Genomic DNA, 18,079 nt, shown 5'->3' with positions numbered 1-18,079 from the left:
GGGAGATCCTGCAGCCACTCCTTATCACTGGAGTTACAGGAAATGAGGGCTCGATTCCTGTGGCAGGCCCAGCTAGCCTGCAGCAAAAATCACCATGCTGAGAAGGCTGGCAAGGAAATGGGCAAGAGAGTTCCCTCTAGCCTCTTATGTTATACTCTTGAAAGGGAGGTGGCTCAGTGGATTGAGAGCCAGGCCTGGAGACAGGAAGTCCTGGGTTCAAATCTGCCCCCAGTCACTTCCTAGCTGGGTGACCCTGGACACCCATGAGAGGGCAGAGAGGTGGATAGTATTGCTTCTGGGATGGAAGATAAGGGTTTAAAACAAACCGATAAAATATGTCGACATTCTACAATACTATACATATATGTTGGGCATTTCTGAGTTTTCTCAGTTTTTTCTGTGTCATCTGCTGGCCTTCCCAGGTCATCTGCAGCTTCTGCAAAACTCCCCCCAAACCCCCATTTCATTTCCTCTGCTGATCTGTGATAGCCCAAAACCTCAGTGGGGAGAGTTGCCCTACAGAAGGGAAACTCCTACTTTCTTTCTTTTTCTTTTATCTTATTTCCAGGTATCTCAGCCCCTCCCTCCCCTCACGGGGCAAACAGATATGTAAACGTAGATTGGGGTTTCCATGTTTTCCAGGTTTCCATGGTTCAGTCCGTTCTCCGGAGGTGAACATTCACAAGTTATTCTCCAAATGTTAAATCTGTCGCTGGATACTTGTCCTTTCTGATGGGGGGGCGGGGGCCACGGTGCCTCCATTCTTGCCAGACCCCCACTTTCTGATTCCCAGGCCTAATCGTGTTGTGTCCCAAGTGCAGAAGAATAATCAATCAGGTCGAGGAGCTCCGAGCCACAGAGAGCTTGGTGACCCCCCGTAGATCTAACGTTGTTCCTCCTTTTATCATCCGACACAGGTCTCGATATGGAAGAAGGGAAAGAAGGAGGGTCGTGGCTTGGGATCAGCAAGAAAGGAAAGCTGGCAGCCCTGACAAATTACATGCAACCAAAGCTTGATAAAGATGCCAAAGGAAGAGGTGGGACATGGGAAGGTCTCTGGGGAGCAACAGTGCATATTGTTTTTAAAAATGCTTCTAATAATAGCTGGTCTTCATACACTTTTCTCAGATTTACAGAACACTTTGCATGTCATTATTCCTCATGAACACATCCTATAGGTGTTGTTACATCCTCATTTCCAGATGGGGAAACTGAGGCCCATGGTTGTCAGTGAAGATGGGAACCACATCCTCTCTTGAACTCAAATCCAACACATTTTCTACTGTATCATATACTCCTTTGGTTTATTAAAAAAAAAAAAAAAACACGAATTCTCAGGAATAACTAGGTGGCTCAATGGATAGAGAACCAGCCCCAGAGACTGGAGGTCCTGGGTTCAAATCTGACCTCAGATATTTCTTAGCTGTGTGACCCTGGACAAGTCACTTAACCCCAGTTGCCTAGCCCTTGCCACTCTTCTGTCTTAGACTCAATACTAAGCCAGAAGTTAAGGGTTTTAATGAATAAGTAAATGAAGTGCCATGTTACTGGCAGTACCTTGCCCTAAGGACAGGGACCTGGGAAGCAAGTTTAGGGATATAGGCCTATATAAACCTAGATTTAGAGCCAGAAGACACCTTGGAAGTCACTGAGTCCAATCCCCCTCCTTTTACAGCTGAGCAAACTGAGACAGACAGTGAATTGAAATGACTGACCCAAGGTCACACAGCTAGTAAATGCCTGAGACTGGATCTGAATTCAGGTCTTCCTGACTAAAGGTTTAGCTCTCTGTTCACTTCACCCCTCTATAATTCAGCAAAGCAATGCTAGGATGGATCTGATCTGACGACTCCACTGCTACTCACTTCCCACACAGTTATATGGTATGGGTGGGAATTCAGGAACAGTAGAAGCCATGGTCTAGACCAAGGCCAGTAGTATTGCTCACAGGCTCTGAGAATGACGCTTCAAGGGGAGGAGAGATTAGAGCTGACTTATCCTAGGGCAGCCACCACATGCCCTGGGTTGTGCCCCATTACTTGACCAACTCTCACTCCACTCGCCCTTCAGGGATACGTTTGCTCCACTTCACCGTGGAGTGCCAGGTTTCCACACCTGCTGCCTGTGTGCCGTTTCCTCTTCTCTGACACCCCTAAGATGCCATCTGCAATGGCCAGGCAGCCAGCCACTCCCATCTTGTGCCTGTTTGAGCTCCGAGCTGTGAGAACAGCAGGAGGAAGAGGAGGCTTCTCGCCAGCCCTCACAACCCGACCTCCTGACCATGTCCTGGTGTCTACACCAGCTCCTCTCGCAAAGCCTTGGCTCCCTCAGGAATTCTTACAAGCACTGTAGCTGCGCCACTCCTCTCACTCACTTAAGCCGCAAGCCTCTTGGGTGGCTGCTGTTCTAGGAAATCTACTTCTCCCTCACTAGGAGCTTTGGGCTGTAGGTGGCTGACTGCTCTGGGTGTTCCCAAGTGAGACTCTGTAACCTACTCACTAGATGACCCTGACAGGTCAGCCCGGCCCACCTGTGTCCTCATCTACCAAATGGGTATGATCGACCCTCCCCTGCCCACCTCCCAGGGTTCCTGGGAGAATCCGAGCTCTTTGGGAAGTATCACGAACTCAATGAGCACAAATAAGTCCCTTGGCTATGGCTCAGATGGTTGTTCTGTTCCTGGGAAGTACCCCCAGAAACCTCCTGGGCTGCCAGCTTCCACATAGGAGATCGATGGGGACGGCTGAACTCCATGAGCTTCCGGGGTCTTTCCCAGCTCTGAGTACTCCCTGTTTCCCAGCTCCCTCTGCTTCATCCAGACAATTGGGGAGGGCAGGGGTGCCTTGCTTGTCCTCCTGATTCGTTTTTTCTTCTTTTCCCTTTAGGTGAGCTTGTAACCCACTTCTTAACTACCGAGGTAGATAGCTTCTCCTACCTGAAGAAGATCTCCACAGAAGGACACCTTTATAATGGGTTTAACTTAATAGCTGCAGATTTAAAGTAAGTTTGTCTGGCGGGCAGGCTCAGAAATGGAAAGGGGGAAATTGGAGAAGGGAGGTGGGAGCAGCTGGGAAATGGGCACAGGGCCATGATCTGCCTCTGCCCTAGAGAGGCCCTCTGCCCTCGTCCTGCTTTCCCTAGTCAGACAAAATATCCAGGGAGGGGCACTTAGACCAAGCAGAAGCAGAAAATCCCTCCATCTCTGCAAACCAAGTACCTGAACAGGAACTCCTTACACACGATCCTCCTCAGGCCTCCTGTGGCTTGTCAAGGAATTCATTGCCTTCTAGGACCGGCCATCCCCCTGCAGAAAAGCTCAAATTTTCCTCACATGAAACCTAAATTTTCCTCTTTGCAAATTTTCCCTTGGGCAGCTAAGTGGTATAATGGGCATCCCTGAGTTCAAATCGAGCCTCAGACACTTACTGTGTGACCCTGGGCAGGTCACTTAACCCTGCTTGCCTCAGTTTCCTCATCTGTCAAATGAGCTGGAGAAGAAAATGGTAAATCACTCCAGTGTCTTTGCCAAGAAAACTCTAAATGGGGTCACAAAGCATCAGCTATGACTGAAGAAATTGAACAACCACCAAATTCCCAGGCTGCGAGGACAGCTCGTCAGATGCTAGAAGGCTAAGTTGGCCCTCTGCAGGCCCAGCACACACTCTCGTCCCTTCCTGGGCCTGCTCCAGCTTGTCCCCTCTTCTTCCCTCCACCCCACCCCAATCTGGCCCATTCCAGTTCTCCTTTGGAAACAGATTTTAGTTTTTCTGTTTGTGCCTCAAAGTCAGTCTCCTTTTCCATTTAACATCCCCAAGAGCTTTTCTCTCATCTCTTCTGTTACTACTTCACCGTCATTGATTTCTGGGGCGCCAGGGGAGCCACAGGACTAAAGAAGAAACACCGAGTCAGCCCAAGTAAAACCCCCAAACTTCCACTGGCTGAAGCAGCTGCCTCTTGGCCTTTTCCGAAGAACGTGGAGGGCATTGACGGGACTCACTAAACTTTACTAAACACCCGCCATGCACTGGGCTCATAGCAGGGCTAAATAATGCTAAGCCCAGGGGATACCGGAAGACAAAGCCCCAGCAGCCCCTGCTATTGGGGAGTCCGCTGGCTCCAAGCTCTCAAATCCACTTCTCATGAGTGAGAGCCAGCTGAGCGAGAGACTGGCTCTGTGGGCACAAGGCAGGAAGCCAAGTCCGTGTCAATAGAGCCCGGTGGTCCTGGTTCTGACTCTGGCCCTCACGCAGCTTACAGCCTCTGCAGAACATGGGGCCCTCCAAAGTCTGGACCAAAGTCACCCAAACCACAGGGGTGTCAGGCTGAAGGGGAAACAGAGGCCTGGCCTTGGAGATCCTGCCTAGACGGGGCTCGAGAAACAAAGGGCAGCTTTACTTGGCTCCCCATGCCGTGGCCACGAGCGGCAGACTTTCCCATGTCTGTGGTGGTGATTTCTACCTTCCACACAAGGCCTTCAGGGTCTTGCAGCAAGATGAACTTCACTACCAGACCTCAGGCCCCTGGGTCTTGTGAGTCCTCCCTCCTTCTGAGGCCAGAGTGGAAGCAGCCCCTGGACCTTTCTCTTCATGCAGCAGAGGGCAGAGCTATTCTAGGGCTGCAGGAGAAGCCCAGGCACCATAGTAGGTGCTTAATAAAGGCTCCTTCTGTCCCTCTTTCTATCGAGAGCCCCACTGTCCTCTGGTCATCCAAGTTTGCAAGCAGAAAGTCATACTTCATTCTTCACTGTTCTCTTCTCCCAATTCATCTTCCTGCCTCAAGGACCCCCCTATCCCATCTGTCTTCCACACAGCTGCCAAAGCATAGTCTTGGCATCCAGGCCTGTCCATGTCACCTTCCCTCCCACCCAGAAAACTCCAACAGCTTCCTATCTCCTCCTGGATCAAATGTAAGGTCTTCTGTGTGGCCATTAGGGCCCTTCACAACCTATCTCCGTCCTCAGCTTCTTTCTATATGTCTATGTCTTCCCCGGTTGAATGGAAGCTCCTTGAAGGCCCAGATAACTTCCTCTGTGTCCTTGTGTCTCCAGTGCCTGGCAGAGTCCCCAAGACTACTCAGTGTTTGGGGGTTGGTTGGTCAGTTGATCCTAAGTTCTTGTCAGGCCTGACTCTCCAAATCCCCTTTCAAAGTGGCTTGAACAGGAAGAGGTACAAAGATTCTCCTCCACACTTCATGGGGAAGGAAATGGAGAGTCCCAATGGGTCCATGACTTCCATAGTATAGTCTTCATCCAGTCTTCCAACCCAAACACCAGCTTTCTTTCCATGCTCTTGGCTGCCTGCAGGGAAGACTTGGTTGGCTAGACTGGCATAAAACTGTGGGGGGACATAAAGAATGCCAAGAAGACAGTTATTGTAGCAAGGCCCTTAGAGTGCTATGGGTTTCTCAGGACCTGAGGAATCTGGAGATTGCATTGGTCCCCCCACTGAAGCCAATTACAGCTCAGCTACAGCTTAGAAGACGATGTCCGAGAGTCTGTGACAGGAGTCAGATTCATGGGTTGCCACAGGCAAGGTCCAGCCTCACTCACAACTCCAGGGGTTCCTGACAGGTGGCGAATGATCAGTCAAAAAAAATAACAAACGGAAGACAGCTATATCTTTATGGCCATGGGAATGCTTTGCATCTGATAGCTGCTCCGCCATCCCTAGGCTTGATGTTTATTTTTATACCCATTTTCTTGGCACACAGATACATTACCTAACACATGTCTAAATGGAGATAATTGGAAAAGTGATACATTAACTTTTAACAGATCACTTCATTAACATTCTATATTCTTGTATTGTGATTACAGCTTCTTGACAGAATAAAGGTTTCACTCAAGATGAATGATTTTGTCACAGGTGGCTTAGTTTTCTCATTACCCTGTGAGAAGTTTTTGAACTAACAATCAAGGAAATTTACTTATTACTTTTAATAAAAAGAAATAATCAAAAGTTCTTAAGACAATTCAACAATCATATTATTGAGGTTGAGGGATACTGAGAACACAATTCAGATTTAATATTAGACTGATCATTTTTCAGGGTTTACTAGGGAGTTTCTGAGTTACTGGTTTGTTAAAGTCGAGTCACTGAGGCATGTTGAAGCTTAGTGTACCTGTACGTTTTGTATGGACCTTTATGATTGATTTGTGTGCTGGCTTCATGAGAATAAGTTTCTGTGAGTGGGAAAGTTCTGGGCTTGGCTTGTAGCTACGGTTTTACTGAGGATTATGTACCTAAGTAGAAGTTAACCCATAGTTGTCTTTTGGAATTGGGTTTGAGGGTCTGATCTTTTGGTGATGTTTTAGAAAATTAGGATACAGGTATTTTGTTCTTACATTATTCCTTCTGAAACTAGGGGGAATAATAATCATATCAATTCCATAGGTAAGGGATATTGATGAGAGAAGTTATGCAAAGGGGACTAAGTGGGCAATCACATCTTGCCAAGGGCCACTCTGTGGCCTCCTTAGCTACCACGAGTGACTCTGTCAAGGTGTCGTGGCCTGATGGCTCCAAGCAATGGGTCTAGAACTATAAGAGATCTTTGAGTCCCCGAGTCCTCCTCCTTGACTGAGGAGGAAACCAAAGCCCAGAGACATCAAGGGACTTGCCATGGTTCCCACAGCTGAGAAGTATCTAAGACAACATGAAATGGGACTTCCCAATCCTGGGCCATCCCACAAAGTAGGTGAGGACAACAGAGACATAAAGTCTGGTAGAGAACAGGACTTGTCAATGAGAGAATGGGATGAGCTGGAAAGCACTTGACCAAGGTGGTGGAGCTCTCTCCCATTCCTTAGTGGGTCCATTTGAATGGTCTAGGAACTTGCCGTTGGCCACATCTCCATCTCTGAAGGGAGAGATATACCCTGTAATGAATGTGTCCAATGGGCTTCCCAGTGTGGGTACTCCATAGCTCTAAGTTTCCTTGATGAAACCTGGCGTCCTCGATTAGAAGAGGTGATGGGGGGAAGCAGTCATCATCTTGTGAATGGAAGTGACTTAGCATGGAGCCTTTGAAGACATGCCTAATGAAACCACCAAAGCAGCACTTGGCTTTGGTGAAGGTGCCCCTGGGAGCTACGGACCTCAGGAGACAGGACAGGAGATTACAGAACTGCTGCTGATTGCAAATTTACAAGAGGAAAAGCGGCCGCCGAATGAAGGAGATGAAAAGAAGAAGATCAGTGCAGAGGGGGCACAATGGTAATTGAAGGACTTGATGTAACTCTTCCTTGGCAAGTGAAAAAAGGAAGTCTTGAAGTCTCTTTACGGTGGTCACCAGGTCAGGCGAACAGGGAGAAGCCAAGGAAGCGCAGATTAAGAATGCTTCCATTTGGAGTCTCTTGTGAATAGGAAACTATTTGAGGAGGTAAAATTATACATCAAAGAATCTAAATTAGGATGGGCCCAGATCAAAGGAGGATCGGGGCTGTGGACCACTGGCTGGTCTCCTCCCTCCCCCCACCATGGTGGTATAAAGCAGACAAGGCCTGAAATTCCTTTATAGTTCTTATCACAGTGGATGTAGCTGAGGGGCAGGCCTGCCCGCCCTGGAAGACATACACCATCTGGGGAAGGGGGCCTCTGTAGGAGAATGACAGTAATCCCTTCGATGAGGAGCTCAGGAAAAGGAAAAGGGGAGGTTATGGCTTCTTTTTGGTGGCCTGTCTTCTGTGGGTTTGCATGGATGGTTCTGGAGAATTCACACATTGTAGGATGCAAGGACTGTGGGATAACCAGCACTCTGCCTCCTGGGAGCCACATTTAGAGAGCCCAGCTTGCCCTTGTCATCCTTTGGCAATCGGGGAACCAGAGAGCTTAGCGTTACTTAAAGCAGGGCAGGAGGGGCAGCTCCTGCCTTCCCCCCACCCCTAGACAGCCACATGCCCTGGGATCATTTATGGTACTTGCCCAGCATACGAAATTTGCCAGTTATGGTCTGGACAAGAAGATCGCATTAACTGAGGTTGTATCAAGACAGGACTTAGAATCATTTCATGTGAAGGCTGAAGTTGACGTTTGGCCAGGATATGGAGGCTCAAAGCATCTCAGAGTTGAGAGGGATTTAGCAGACTGCCCGGTCTAGAGAGTCTGAACAAGCCCTGTCTCCCCCCATGCAACACGCCAAACCTCTCCTTGAGGCACTCCAGGGAAGGCCAGTGATGGGGAGAAGAAACAGAGGCCGACTAAGCAGCATGAGAGAGTAAGCAGAGTGAGTGTCTGGCATCTATTTGATGCCGTAAGAGAAGAAACTCTTAAAAAGCTTGTAGCATTCAATGGAAAGAGGAAAGGGATCCGCCAGAGCCCGAGAACTTGGGGAAGAGGTCCACTTCTGTTCCCGGTTTACCCCTTTCTGGACTCCTTTTCCTCCTCGGGAAAACGTACGGACTGGACTCAATCGAATGGAAGATTTAGCAAAGTCCGGCTTTGTGCAAGAATTTATGCCACTCCACTCCTTCCTGTCCTCCCCTACAGGCTTCTGTGTCTTCTCCATTCTTAAAAAACTTCACTCGGGGGCAGTTGGGTAACTCAGTGGATTGAGAGCTAGGCCTAGAGACGGGAGGTCCTAGGTTCAAATCTGGCCTCAGACCCTTCCCAGCTGTGTGACCCTGGGCAAGTCCCTTGACCCCCATTGCCTAGCCCTGACCACTCTTCTGCCTTGGAACTCAATACACAGTACTGATTCCAAGATGGAAGGTGAGGGCTAAAAAAAATGGTTTCTGACCTCATCATCAACGGAAATGGCATTCTCCAAGATGACCAATGATCTCTGCATTGCTGAATGCAATGACTTTTTCTCAACCTTTTTTCTCCTGCAAGTCAAGTCACCAAGGATTTCTTAAGAACCTACTATGCTCCAGGCCCTGCTTATCTGGAGACGCAAGGAAAGAGGGGTGGGGGGAGCCGTCTCTACTCCCGTGAAGCTCATAGTCTAATGGAGGTGGCATCACTCAAACAGGTAGAGCGCCTCCAGGAGAAATTGGAGGCCGTCGAAATCGTTGTCTCTTCAGGGTTTCACCCGAGCGGTCGTCCCCTCTCCTTCCTGAGTTCTGGGCTCCGCTCCCTTCTGGCTCCCCTACCCATGCAGCCATTCCTTCTGGGCCTCTCTGGCCTGAGTGTGCCCTGGGGCTCTGCTTGGGCCCTTCCCTGTTCTCCCCTGATGACCATCGTCTCCAGTGGATCCCACCGTGTGTCGGAGATCTCTACCCCGGGCCCTTCCCTGGCTCTCTCCTTTGACCACTCCTTGGCTGTTTCCTTGTTCTGTCTGCGCCCCACTCGAGATCCTCTCCAAGCCCTTACGGGGTTCCTCCAGACTTCTGTGGCTCTGTCGGGGACCCCGGAAGTTGTCAGGAGCAGACCGTGTCCTCAGGGCAGCCTTCTCCGGGGCGTTTGGGAAGTCCAGACCGCTTGTCAGGCTTCTCCATTGGCCCAGGGGTCGTAGTGAGAGATTAAGAGCGCCTGAGCGGCTGTGGTCCCCCTTTGAATGTCTCTGAAGCTGGTGAGGATGGAAATAGGAGCCAAAACGCAGAGCAGCGTCCTTTTGTGCCCATTTTACAGATGAAGGATCTGAGGCTCCCACAGGGTCCACCCTTATAGCGCGTCCCCTCCGGTCCATGGTAGAGGCCCCCTTTGGTTCTGACGGCACACAGGCATGCTGCCCGCCGCCCTGGCTATCTAACGTTAACGAGGGGCTCTAGAAGGAACGGCTGGAGTCAGACGGATGCAGATCGGGGCGGCCCAGCTTCCCCTCAGTGGACTTCCAGTCTTATTGGGGGTTCGGGTTTTGTATGCGTGTGTCCTTACTCCCGTGACCAGTAAGGAAGGGCTCCGTGTAATCAGCAAAGAATCTGTGTCAAAAAGAGCCGCGTCTTTCAGGAGCAGCTGGATGGCTCAGCGGACAGATCCAGGCCTGGAGTCTGGAAGAGCCGAGTTCAAATTGAGCCTCCGCCACCTCCTAGCTGGGTGACCTGGGCCGGCCACTTAGCCTCAGTTGCCCAGCCCTTGCTGCCAAGACAGGAAGGGAGGCAGTTTCAAAGCAGGTAAATAACATTTGAGGCCGTGGCGGTCTGAGAGGAGACTGTACTTCGTGATGAGCGATGAGATTTGAACTGCTTCCCCTCCGGCGGCTTCGGTCTGTCTTCCCTGCTGGGATGAGCAAACCACTTGGCCCAGAGGACGGCGATTCAATCACGGGAGCCCAGGGCTTTAGGCCCTGGAGAAAAGGTGAGAAGCACAGAATACGGACAGAGCGGGGCCCAGACGGGTCGGGCAAAAGCTTGGCCCGTGGAGCTAGAAAGGTGGTCAGACCGTGGCCGGTGTTGGATCCCAGTCTGACTAGGGCACTAGGGAGCCACGCGAGGCTTGAGAGCAGACGTGCCCTGCCTCCATAGTCTCGCTCAGCTAGTGTGGCGGGCGTGCTACTCGAATGAGACTCGAGGCCTTCCACAGCGGTGGAGGGCGAGCCAGCTGCCCCCTCCCAGCGGCCCTGCTCCTCTCGTGCCGAAGATCAGAGCCGACTTTCTTCTCAATAGAACAATTCCCCGGAATGCAAAAGCTGCTTTGTGCCGAGGCTCCGGAGCACCCATCCGGGAGCAGAGAAAGAAAGGCGGGAAGGAGACGGGGATGCCCCGACGCCATCCCTCTGCCTGGGGTCCAGGGCTCTGCTCTCCGTGTCCCCCCGGCAGCAGGAGCCCCGGGCAGGGGCAGCAGGCCGCCTTCTTCTCCGCGAGGGACAACAGACGGACGTCCCCAGGCCACGGGGCCTACCGGCGGGCGGGCTCACCGCCAGCTGGCTTTGGCTTGACGCGGTATTTTAAGGCTTGTCCTCGTCTGCCATTTTGCTCCCAAGACGCCAGGGGGCTTCTCCTGTTTGTGCCACCAACCAAATGAAGGGCTCCCCCACCACGCTTCACAGTGACGGCCCGGCAGCCACGTCTGTGCTTTGTGCATAGGAGAAACATTTGGGGAGGCCGCCATCTCGCCGGGCCTCCCTGCCTCCCGCTGAGACACGAGGCCCAGCCGAAGGTGGGACGACGGCAGCACATGGGGAGAAGGGCATGGGGTGATCACAGCATCGGAAGGCTCCGAGTCCTCTCCGAATAAGCACCCTCTTCCAATGGTCATCCTGCCCGGCCTGGAAGATCCCCAGTGGCCATCTCCAGCGGCCTCCCATCCTACTGGGCAGCTAGGAGTGCTGCAGTGGATAGAGCACTGGGCGTGAAGTCCAGAAGACTTGTCCTCATGAGTTCAAATCTGACTTCAAGCACTTCCTAACTGGGTGACCCTGAGCAAGTCACTTCACCCTGGTTGCCTCAGTCTCCCCGTCTGTCAAATGAGCTGGAGAAGGAAATGGAGAACCAGTCCGGTGTCTCTGCCAAGAAAACCCCCAATCCTGGTTGCCTCAGTCTCCCCGTCTGTCAAATGAGCTGGAGAAGGAAATGGAGAACCAGTCCGGTGTCTCTGCCAAGAAAACCCCCAATCCTGGTTGCCTCAGTCTCCCCGTCTGTCAAATGAGCTGGAGAAGGAAATGGAGAACCAGTCCGGTGTCTCTGCCAAGAACACCCCAAAGGGCTCGCGAAGAGTCAGCCAGGCCTGAAATGCCTGAGCATGGACCTTGTCGTGCCCAGCCTGGTCTGCCGTCCTGGCCCCGCTGCTTCTGGGGTTTGTGGGACGGAGCTGAACGACTCCAGTGTCTGCCATGACGGCCATCCCGATGGTTCGTGGCACCCCAGAGCTGGGCGGGAGGCCGCGGCCTAGCACGGACGAGCGCGGAACAGTGACGAGAACGCTATCGGGACTGCTAGCCTTGTGGGAAGGCCGTGAGGAAAGAAGCTTCCCAAGTCAAACCAGCGCGCGCTTATGAAGCGCCTCCTGTGTGCCAGGCTGGGGCTCCCTGCCCAGTCCCAGGAAGGAGACCCCGTGGAGTAAGCCCGGACCCCCAAGCCAAATGCACCCTGGAGACAGCCACGGCAGGCAGGCAGGCAGGCAGGCACTGGGCAGTGTGAAGGGCCTTCCTGGGCCCCAGCTCAAGGCCTACCGTGTGCAGGCAGCCCTTCTCGGCCCTCTCATCTTCATCCTTCCCTCTGGACCTGCCCCCAGCGTCTGCCAGTCCCCCCTCCACTCGTCTGGGACCGTCTTTGCTCTCTTTTTCTACTCCCAGAGGGGAGCCCAGTGCCTGGCACGTAGTAGGGCTTACCAAGAGCTTATGGACCGCCTGGCTGGAGATGTGTGAGCTGCCCCCTCGTCGGGATGCCCCGGGGCTTTAGAGGGCCTCCAAGGGCCCCCCACGCTCCCCTTCGGACCCCATGCGCCTCCTCAGACAGCAGGGGGGCCCTTCATGAGCTGCTGATCCAGGACTCCCTTTGGGGGAGATACCCGGAGGCCGCACCAGCTATCCCCCAGGATGTAGAGCTAGTTGAGCCTGCCCACACCTCCCAAGAGCAGCCCTCTCATGTGAAGATGACGGAGGCCTCCACAGGTTAAGTGACTGACCCAAGATCGCACCAGGAGCAACGAGCCGAGTGGAGATTTGAACTCGAGTCTTCCGATTCTAAGCCCACCACTGTTTCCGCCAGGCCATGCTGCCTTTCCTGTTGACAGCCCCCTCTATAGATTAGAACTCCTCAGGGAAACCCAAGGGATGGCCAGGCCCAGGACCCTGAAAGGGATCCTAATGCACAGCATTTAGACTCGTTAAGTGGAGCCTCAGAGGGATCACACTGCACAGAATCTAGGGTACTTTGACTAAAACTTCGGAGGGGTCCCAATGCCCAGAATCGAGAACCCCTGGGCAAAGCCTTCCCAGGGTCACAACACACCAAATCGAGAGCCCTTAACCAAAACTTAGGGGATCACTTTGCACCGAATCTAGAACCCTTAAAGCCTGCTAGGGCTCCAGTGCAGAAAATCTAGAAACTTAAGTGAAGCCTCAATGTGCAGCATCTAGAAGCCTCCGAAGGGTCCTCCAACACCGAATCCAGGGATCCACCTCTGCATTTTACACGGTTTTGATCCATCTCCCCTGCGTGGCGGGAAGTCCTCCTAACTAGGATGGAAATCGGGGCCTTACCCAAAAAAGTTCTGCTCTTACCTCCCTGGCATTTGGTTGAAGGGAAGGGCTGCTATCGTGTACATTTTTGTCTAAATAAATAACCAGGAAGAATCCTGCAATGAGCAACGTGTTGTCTATAACCCAGCTGGGTGTTTTTTTCCTCCATTTTTGTTTTATTGCTGCATCTGTCACACTGAAGATAGCTATGATGCAGAAAATAAAGGGATAAATCAGAAGGCCCGGGCTCGTTGCTCGTTCCAATTTCTTGGCGCGACAGTTTCCATAGCTGGCAGGATATTCATCCCTCCTCTCGATGTCAGCCGCGACAGCGCCATCACTTAGTGGCAAAATTGTTCCATCCATCCTTCCTCCGTCACTGGAGCTGCAGCCCTCTTCAGGCAATCTGCGAAGCCCGACAGGGAGGAAAAGGTCACCGGTTTAGGGAGACAAACAAGGAAAAACAAGGAGGTTGGCGTGTTTTATGAGAAATTATTTTGAGGGGAAGCTGGATTCTCCTCCTTGACTAAGGAGAAAGCGATGCTTTTTGAACAAGAGAGGCCAGTCATTTCCGTCGGGACCCTTTCCCGCTTGCCGTTGTCCTTCCTGAAAGTCCTCCACGCGCTCCCTCTCCTGAACCAGCCCACGACCATCCTGGCTTCCTCAGTGGAAATGAGGCTGCTGGCCGGTGCGAAGCCTCCATCCCCAAAAGTCTGCAGATCTTCCTTTCAAACCACCGCCTGGGCCTCCCCTTCTTGGACGTGTGACGTAGATTTTTCTCAATCCACGTATAAGTCTTCGTGTACGGCTGTTAAATTTCATCTTGGTGGATTCGGCCCAACGTTCCAGGCTGCTGAGATCTGTGTCACCCAGCGTGTTCGCTCTCCCTCCTGGCTTTGTGGCATCTGAAAATGTTGATGAGAAAACTATCTTTGCTTTAATGAAGTCACTGGATACCAGTGTTTAATGGTCAGAGCCAAGGATGGATGGATCCGAGCTGATGCTTTGAAGTCAGGTCGTCCAGACACCCCAAACTGTATTCTTTTCTAGCCTTTGTTTCTCTATTTTCTCTACAAAAATAACACACAGGGAAGCTAGGTAGTACAATGGATATAGCATCAAGCCTCAAGTCAGAAGGATCTGGATTCAAATCTGGCCTTAGCTACTCCCTAGCTTTGTGACCCTGGGCAAGTCATTCAACCCTAATTGCTGCTCATTTGTCTTAGAACTGATGCCAAGATGGAAGGTAAGGGTTTAAAAAAGGAAAAGAATAACATGCGAGACTGCCAAATGATCTTCAAAAACCAGTAAACCAGTTATTCTAGCATTCCGTTGAGCTACCATTTTGGTAACGTGGTCCAAAGGGAAATGAGATGAGGCTGGCAGGAACCTTGCTTCTGTACTTTCCACTTCTTTGTCTACATAATTAGAATTTCTCCAGGAATCAGCCTCCCTGATTGCAGGTTTTGCTCGTATCCCTTTTTAAAGAATTGAGATGATGTGACTCCATCCTTCCCAAGTGCATTCTCCACACTCTTTTTTTTTTTAAACTCTTACCTTCCATATTATAATCAATACTGTGTATTGGTTCCAAGGCAGAAGAGTGGTGAGGAATAGGCAATGGGGGTTAAGTGACTTGCCCAGGGTCACACAGCTGGGAAGTGTCTGAGGCCACATTTGAACCCAAGACCTCCCGTCTCCAGGCTTGGCATTCATTCCACTGAGCCAACTAGCTTCCCTCTCCACACTCTTTCAGAGACAATGGAGAAAGACTCAGCACTCACTTCTGCCACTTGGATGGTTAGATTACTCAGGTCTGGTGACTTGAACTCCTCCAGAGTCACTGGGGATGAGAAATAAGCATTTCCCAAGTCCCTACTATGTACCCAACATAAATATTCTCTTAGTTGGTCCTCACAAGATCCCGGGGAGGAAGGTGCTATTATTCACCCCATATTGAAGAGCAAAAGGCAGCAGAGGTTAAATGAGTTGGCCAAGGTCACAGAGCTAGGAAGTGTCAGATGTCACATCTGAATTCAGATCTTGCTGAGTCCAGGGCCAGTGCTCTAACCATTGCACCATCTAGCTGCCTCTAGCTAAGCAGGCATTCTTTTATTACTTTCCTATTTATTTTGCCTTTTGACCCCCACTAGCCATTTATATTGTCCTTTCAAGGCAAAGAAAACAGAAGCAAGGGAGAGTTGAATCATGCTTCTTTTTCTATCATTCAGTGTCCCATCCCCATTCCCAAAATATGGGTTTGTGCCTTGAATTTCCCCTAACGTGGCTTTTTTGGAAATCTCCCCCCTTTTTTGGTTCTTAGAATCCTTTACAAACTTCAACTCTTCCAAACTTTAGAGCTCAGAAAATTCGATTTTGATACTCTCTGAGCCATTTTGAATTCGTGCATTGTTTTCCGCTCTGGCTTCCATTGTAATCAAGTCCATTTCAAATCTAAGTTGGCTCATGGGTTCCCTGCGTAGCCTCATTTTGGCTTCTCGGACACTGTCCCCTCCTTTCTCTTCCTCATCATTGTTCCTCTTTGGGTCTTCGCAGTTTCATTGTTGAGACTTTCTCTTCGTTCCTGGGCTCACTTGCCCTTTAGAATTTTAGGTCGAGGTGTCCTCCTATCCATAATCTATCCCTCGAAAGTCCTCTGTTATCTGGGGCATTTCCCTGGCCATGCCAGCCTTTCCTCTCATTCTCTGTCACCAACTCTAAAATGGAGTTAGTTAGCGCCTCCCCCCAACATTTCCATCCTTTCTACTTCAGTGCCCGGAAGAGCACTCCCCTCTGTGCTTCCTTCACCTTTTAAATGATGACATTATTGAAGTAGGCAAAGGATAGATTAACTGCTCTGCTTCTGGCAGAAAGAAATCTCCAGGTGACATATATATAGATATAGATATAGATATAGATATACACATATATATGTCATTGAAGTCCACGTTCACATCTCTCATGCCTCCCCTCAGTTTCCTCAAGATCTCTCATCCATTTCTTCCTTCTGTACAGGTGGTCTATAGTACACTATATTGACAAGCTCCAGTCTGCTTCTGCCTTGATTCATCTTCAACCAATTGCATTGTTCCTCCCTGTTTTCTAGATTTCCTCATCTGAGTTGATTTTCTTAATATAAAATTCTATGAACACGTCAGGGGATCTGAGCTCTCACTGACTCAGATGCTTTGTCCAACACCTTGAGTTACAACTTCTCCATGGCTTGTTGTTGCTACTCATATGGATGACAAGTTTGATTCTCTGAGAAATTGTGGAAGTCTGTGATTTGTAATGAGATTGTATCACCTAAAGAATAGAATAGTGGTGCTAAAAATATGGGGTTTTGTTCAAGCAAATGTGTTGGAAGAAGGGAGGAAGGAAGGAAGGAAGGAAGGAAGGAAGGAAGGAAGGAAGGAAGGAAGGAAGGAAGGAAGGAAGGAAGGAAGGAAGGAAGGAAGGAAGGAAGGAAGGAAGGAAGGAAGGAAGGAAGGAAGGGAGGGAGGGAGGAAGGGAGGGAGGGAGGGAGGGAGGAAGGGAGGGAGGGAGGGAGGGAGGGAGGAAGATAGAAGAGGGAGGGAGAGAAGGAAGGAGAAGGAAAGGAAGAAAGGAAGAAAGGAAGGAAGGAAGGAAGGAAGGAAGGAAGAAAGAAAGAAAGAAAGAAAGAAAGAAAGAAAGAAAGAAAGAAAGAAAGAAAGAAAGAAAGAAAGAAAGAAAGAAAGAAAGAAAGAAAGAAAGAAAGAAAGAAAGAAAGAAGGAAGGAAGGAAGGAAGGAAGGAAGGAAGGAAGGAAGGAAGGAAGGAAGGAAGGAAGGAAGGAAGGAAGGAAGGAAGGAAGATGGATAAATTGAATCTTGAATTGCAACCAGCTGTCTCTTCCCCTCTTCTGTTTGGGATTAACTCTGTCTCCATCTGCAGTTTGTTCAAGATACCTACAGGGATGGATCAGGTCAGTTTGGCAGAGCCTGGACAGCAGCCATTCTTTATTCATTTGGTATTTCTTTTTTTAAACCCTTACCTTCTGTCTTAAAGTCAATACTATGTAATGGTGCCAAGGCAGAAGAGCAATAAAGGCTAGGCCGTGGGAGTTAAATGACTTGCCCAGGGTCACACAGCTAGAAGCGTCGAAGGCCAGATTGATTTGGTATTTCTTGTGTGAATCATTAGCCCAAACTCTCTTACAGGGCCTTGGATCTTCAGCCTAACGTGGTAATACTTAACTGCAAAGGCTTTTTCCATTTCTCTAATTACTCAGTGAGCATTCATTAAGCACCAAGGCCATGCGAGGCACTGGGGGTACAAAATCAAACTGAAATTAATCCTGCTCTCAAGAGGCTTACATCCCAAGCGGGCAGGTAGCTTGTACTCTCTACAAAGCTGAACACAAGGTGATTTCATAGGTGAGGAGTGGCACTAGCAGTGGGAGAGACGCATCCATCCCACGAGATGTCCACATCATTGTTGTCATTGTTGCCCTTCTTATCTCTGTCTTGAGGATGACCAAAAAGAAATGGCGGAGTGACTTCAGGCCGTGCTCTGGTTTTACAGAAGTGATTTTCTGGGAAAGTCGGTGCTTATCAAAGTATGCTTCCTGTGGCTGTATCTCCAGGCATTCAATTCAGCAATTTTTAATTGATAGAAGAAATCATAAACAATGACACAAAGAATTTCTATCAATGATGTTCTGTCTCCTTAACCTAGAAATTGCAGAACTTTACAAAAAGGGTCAAGAAATTGTCAGAAAATACAGTGAGACAAATGACAGTCATAAATGAAGTGAATGTTTGTTAGGTTCTGTTCCCGGAGCCCGGTAAGCCGCAAAGAGTGGAGAAGATCCATTCCCTGCCTCCATGGAGCTTACCATTTCGTAGGGGGAAGCTAGAAAGCCAGCGACCCATAACGTGAGGTAGTGAGTGCATGGGGAGGCACGAAAAATCCAAAGGACCATCATTAGCTCGTTGATAGGAGAGAAGATCTCCCAACTGTCCGTGCGCTCCAAAAGGACAATCGGTTGCCACGGGTGG

The 18,079-nt window shown here is 50.1% G+C and overlaps 1 protein-coding gene across 2 annotated transcripts in view; it reads left to right on the top strand.

The window, feature by feature from the left end:
* The window catches only part of TANGO2 (transport and golgi organization 2 homolog), a 147,691-nt gene that overhangs the window by 93,631 nt on the left and 35,981 nt on the right, over positions 1-18,079 (top strand). For both annotated transcript variants that reach the window (XM_056821399.1, XM_056821398.1), the window contains exons 4-5: positions 918-1,037; positions 2,886-3,000. In XM_056821399.1, coding sequence (XP_056677377.1) covers positions 918-1,037; positions 2,886-3,000 — 235 coding nt within the window. The remainder of the gene's footprint in view (positions 1-917; positions 1,038-2,885; positions 3,001-18,079) is intronic.

Source organism: Monodelphis domestica, chromosome 3 (assembly GCF_027887165.1).
Source record: "Monodelphis domestica isolate mMonDom1 chromosome 3, mMonDom1.pri, whole genome shotgun sequence".
Classification (NCBI taxonomy): Eukaryota; Metazoa; Chordata; class Mammalia; order Didelphimorphia; family Didelphidae; genus Monodelphis; species Monodelphis domestica.
The sequence above is the reverse complement of the archived record's forward strand: the minus strand, read 5'-3'. Positions and strand labels throughout refer to the sequence as shown.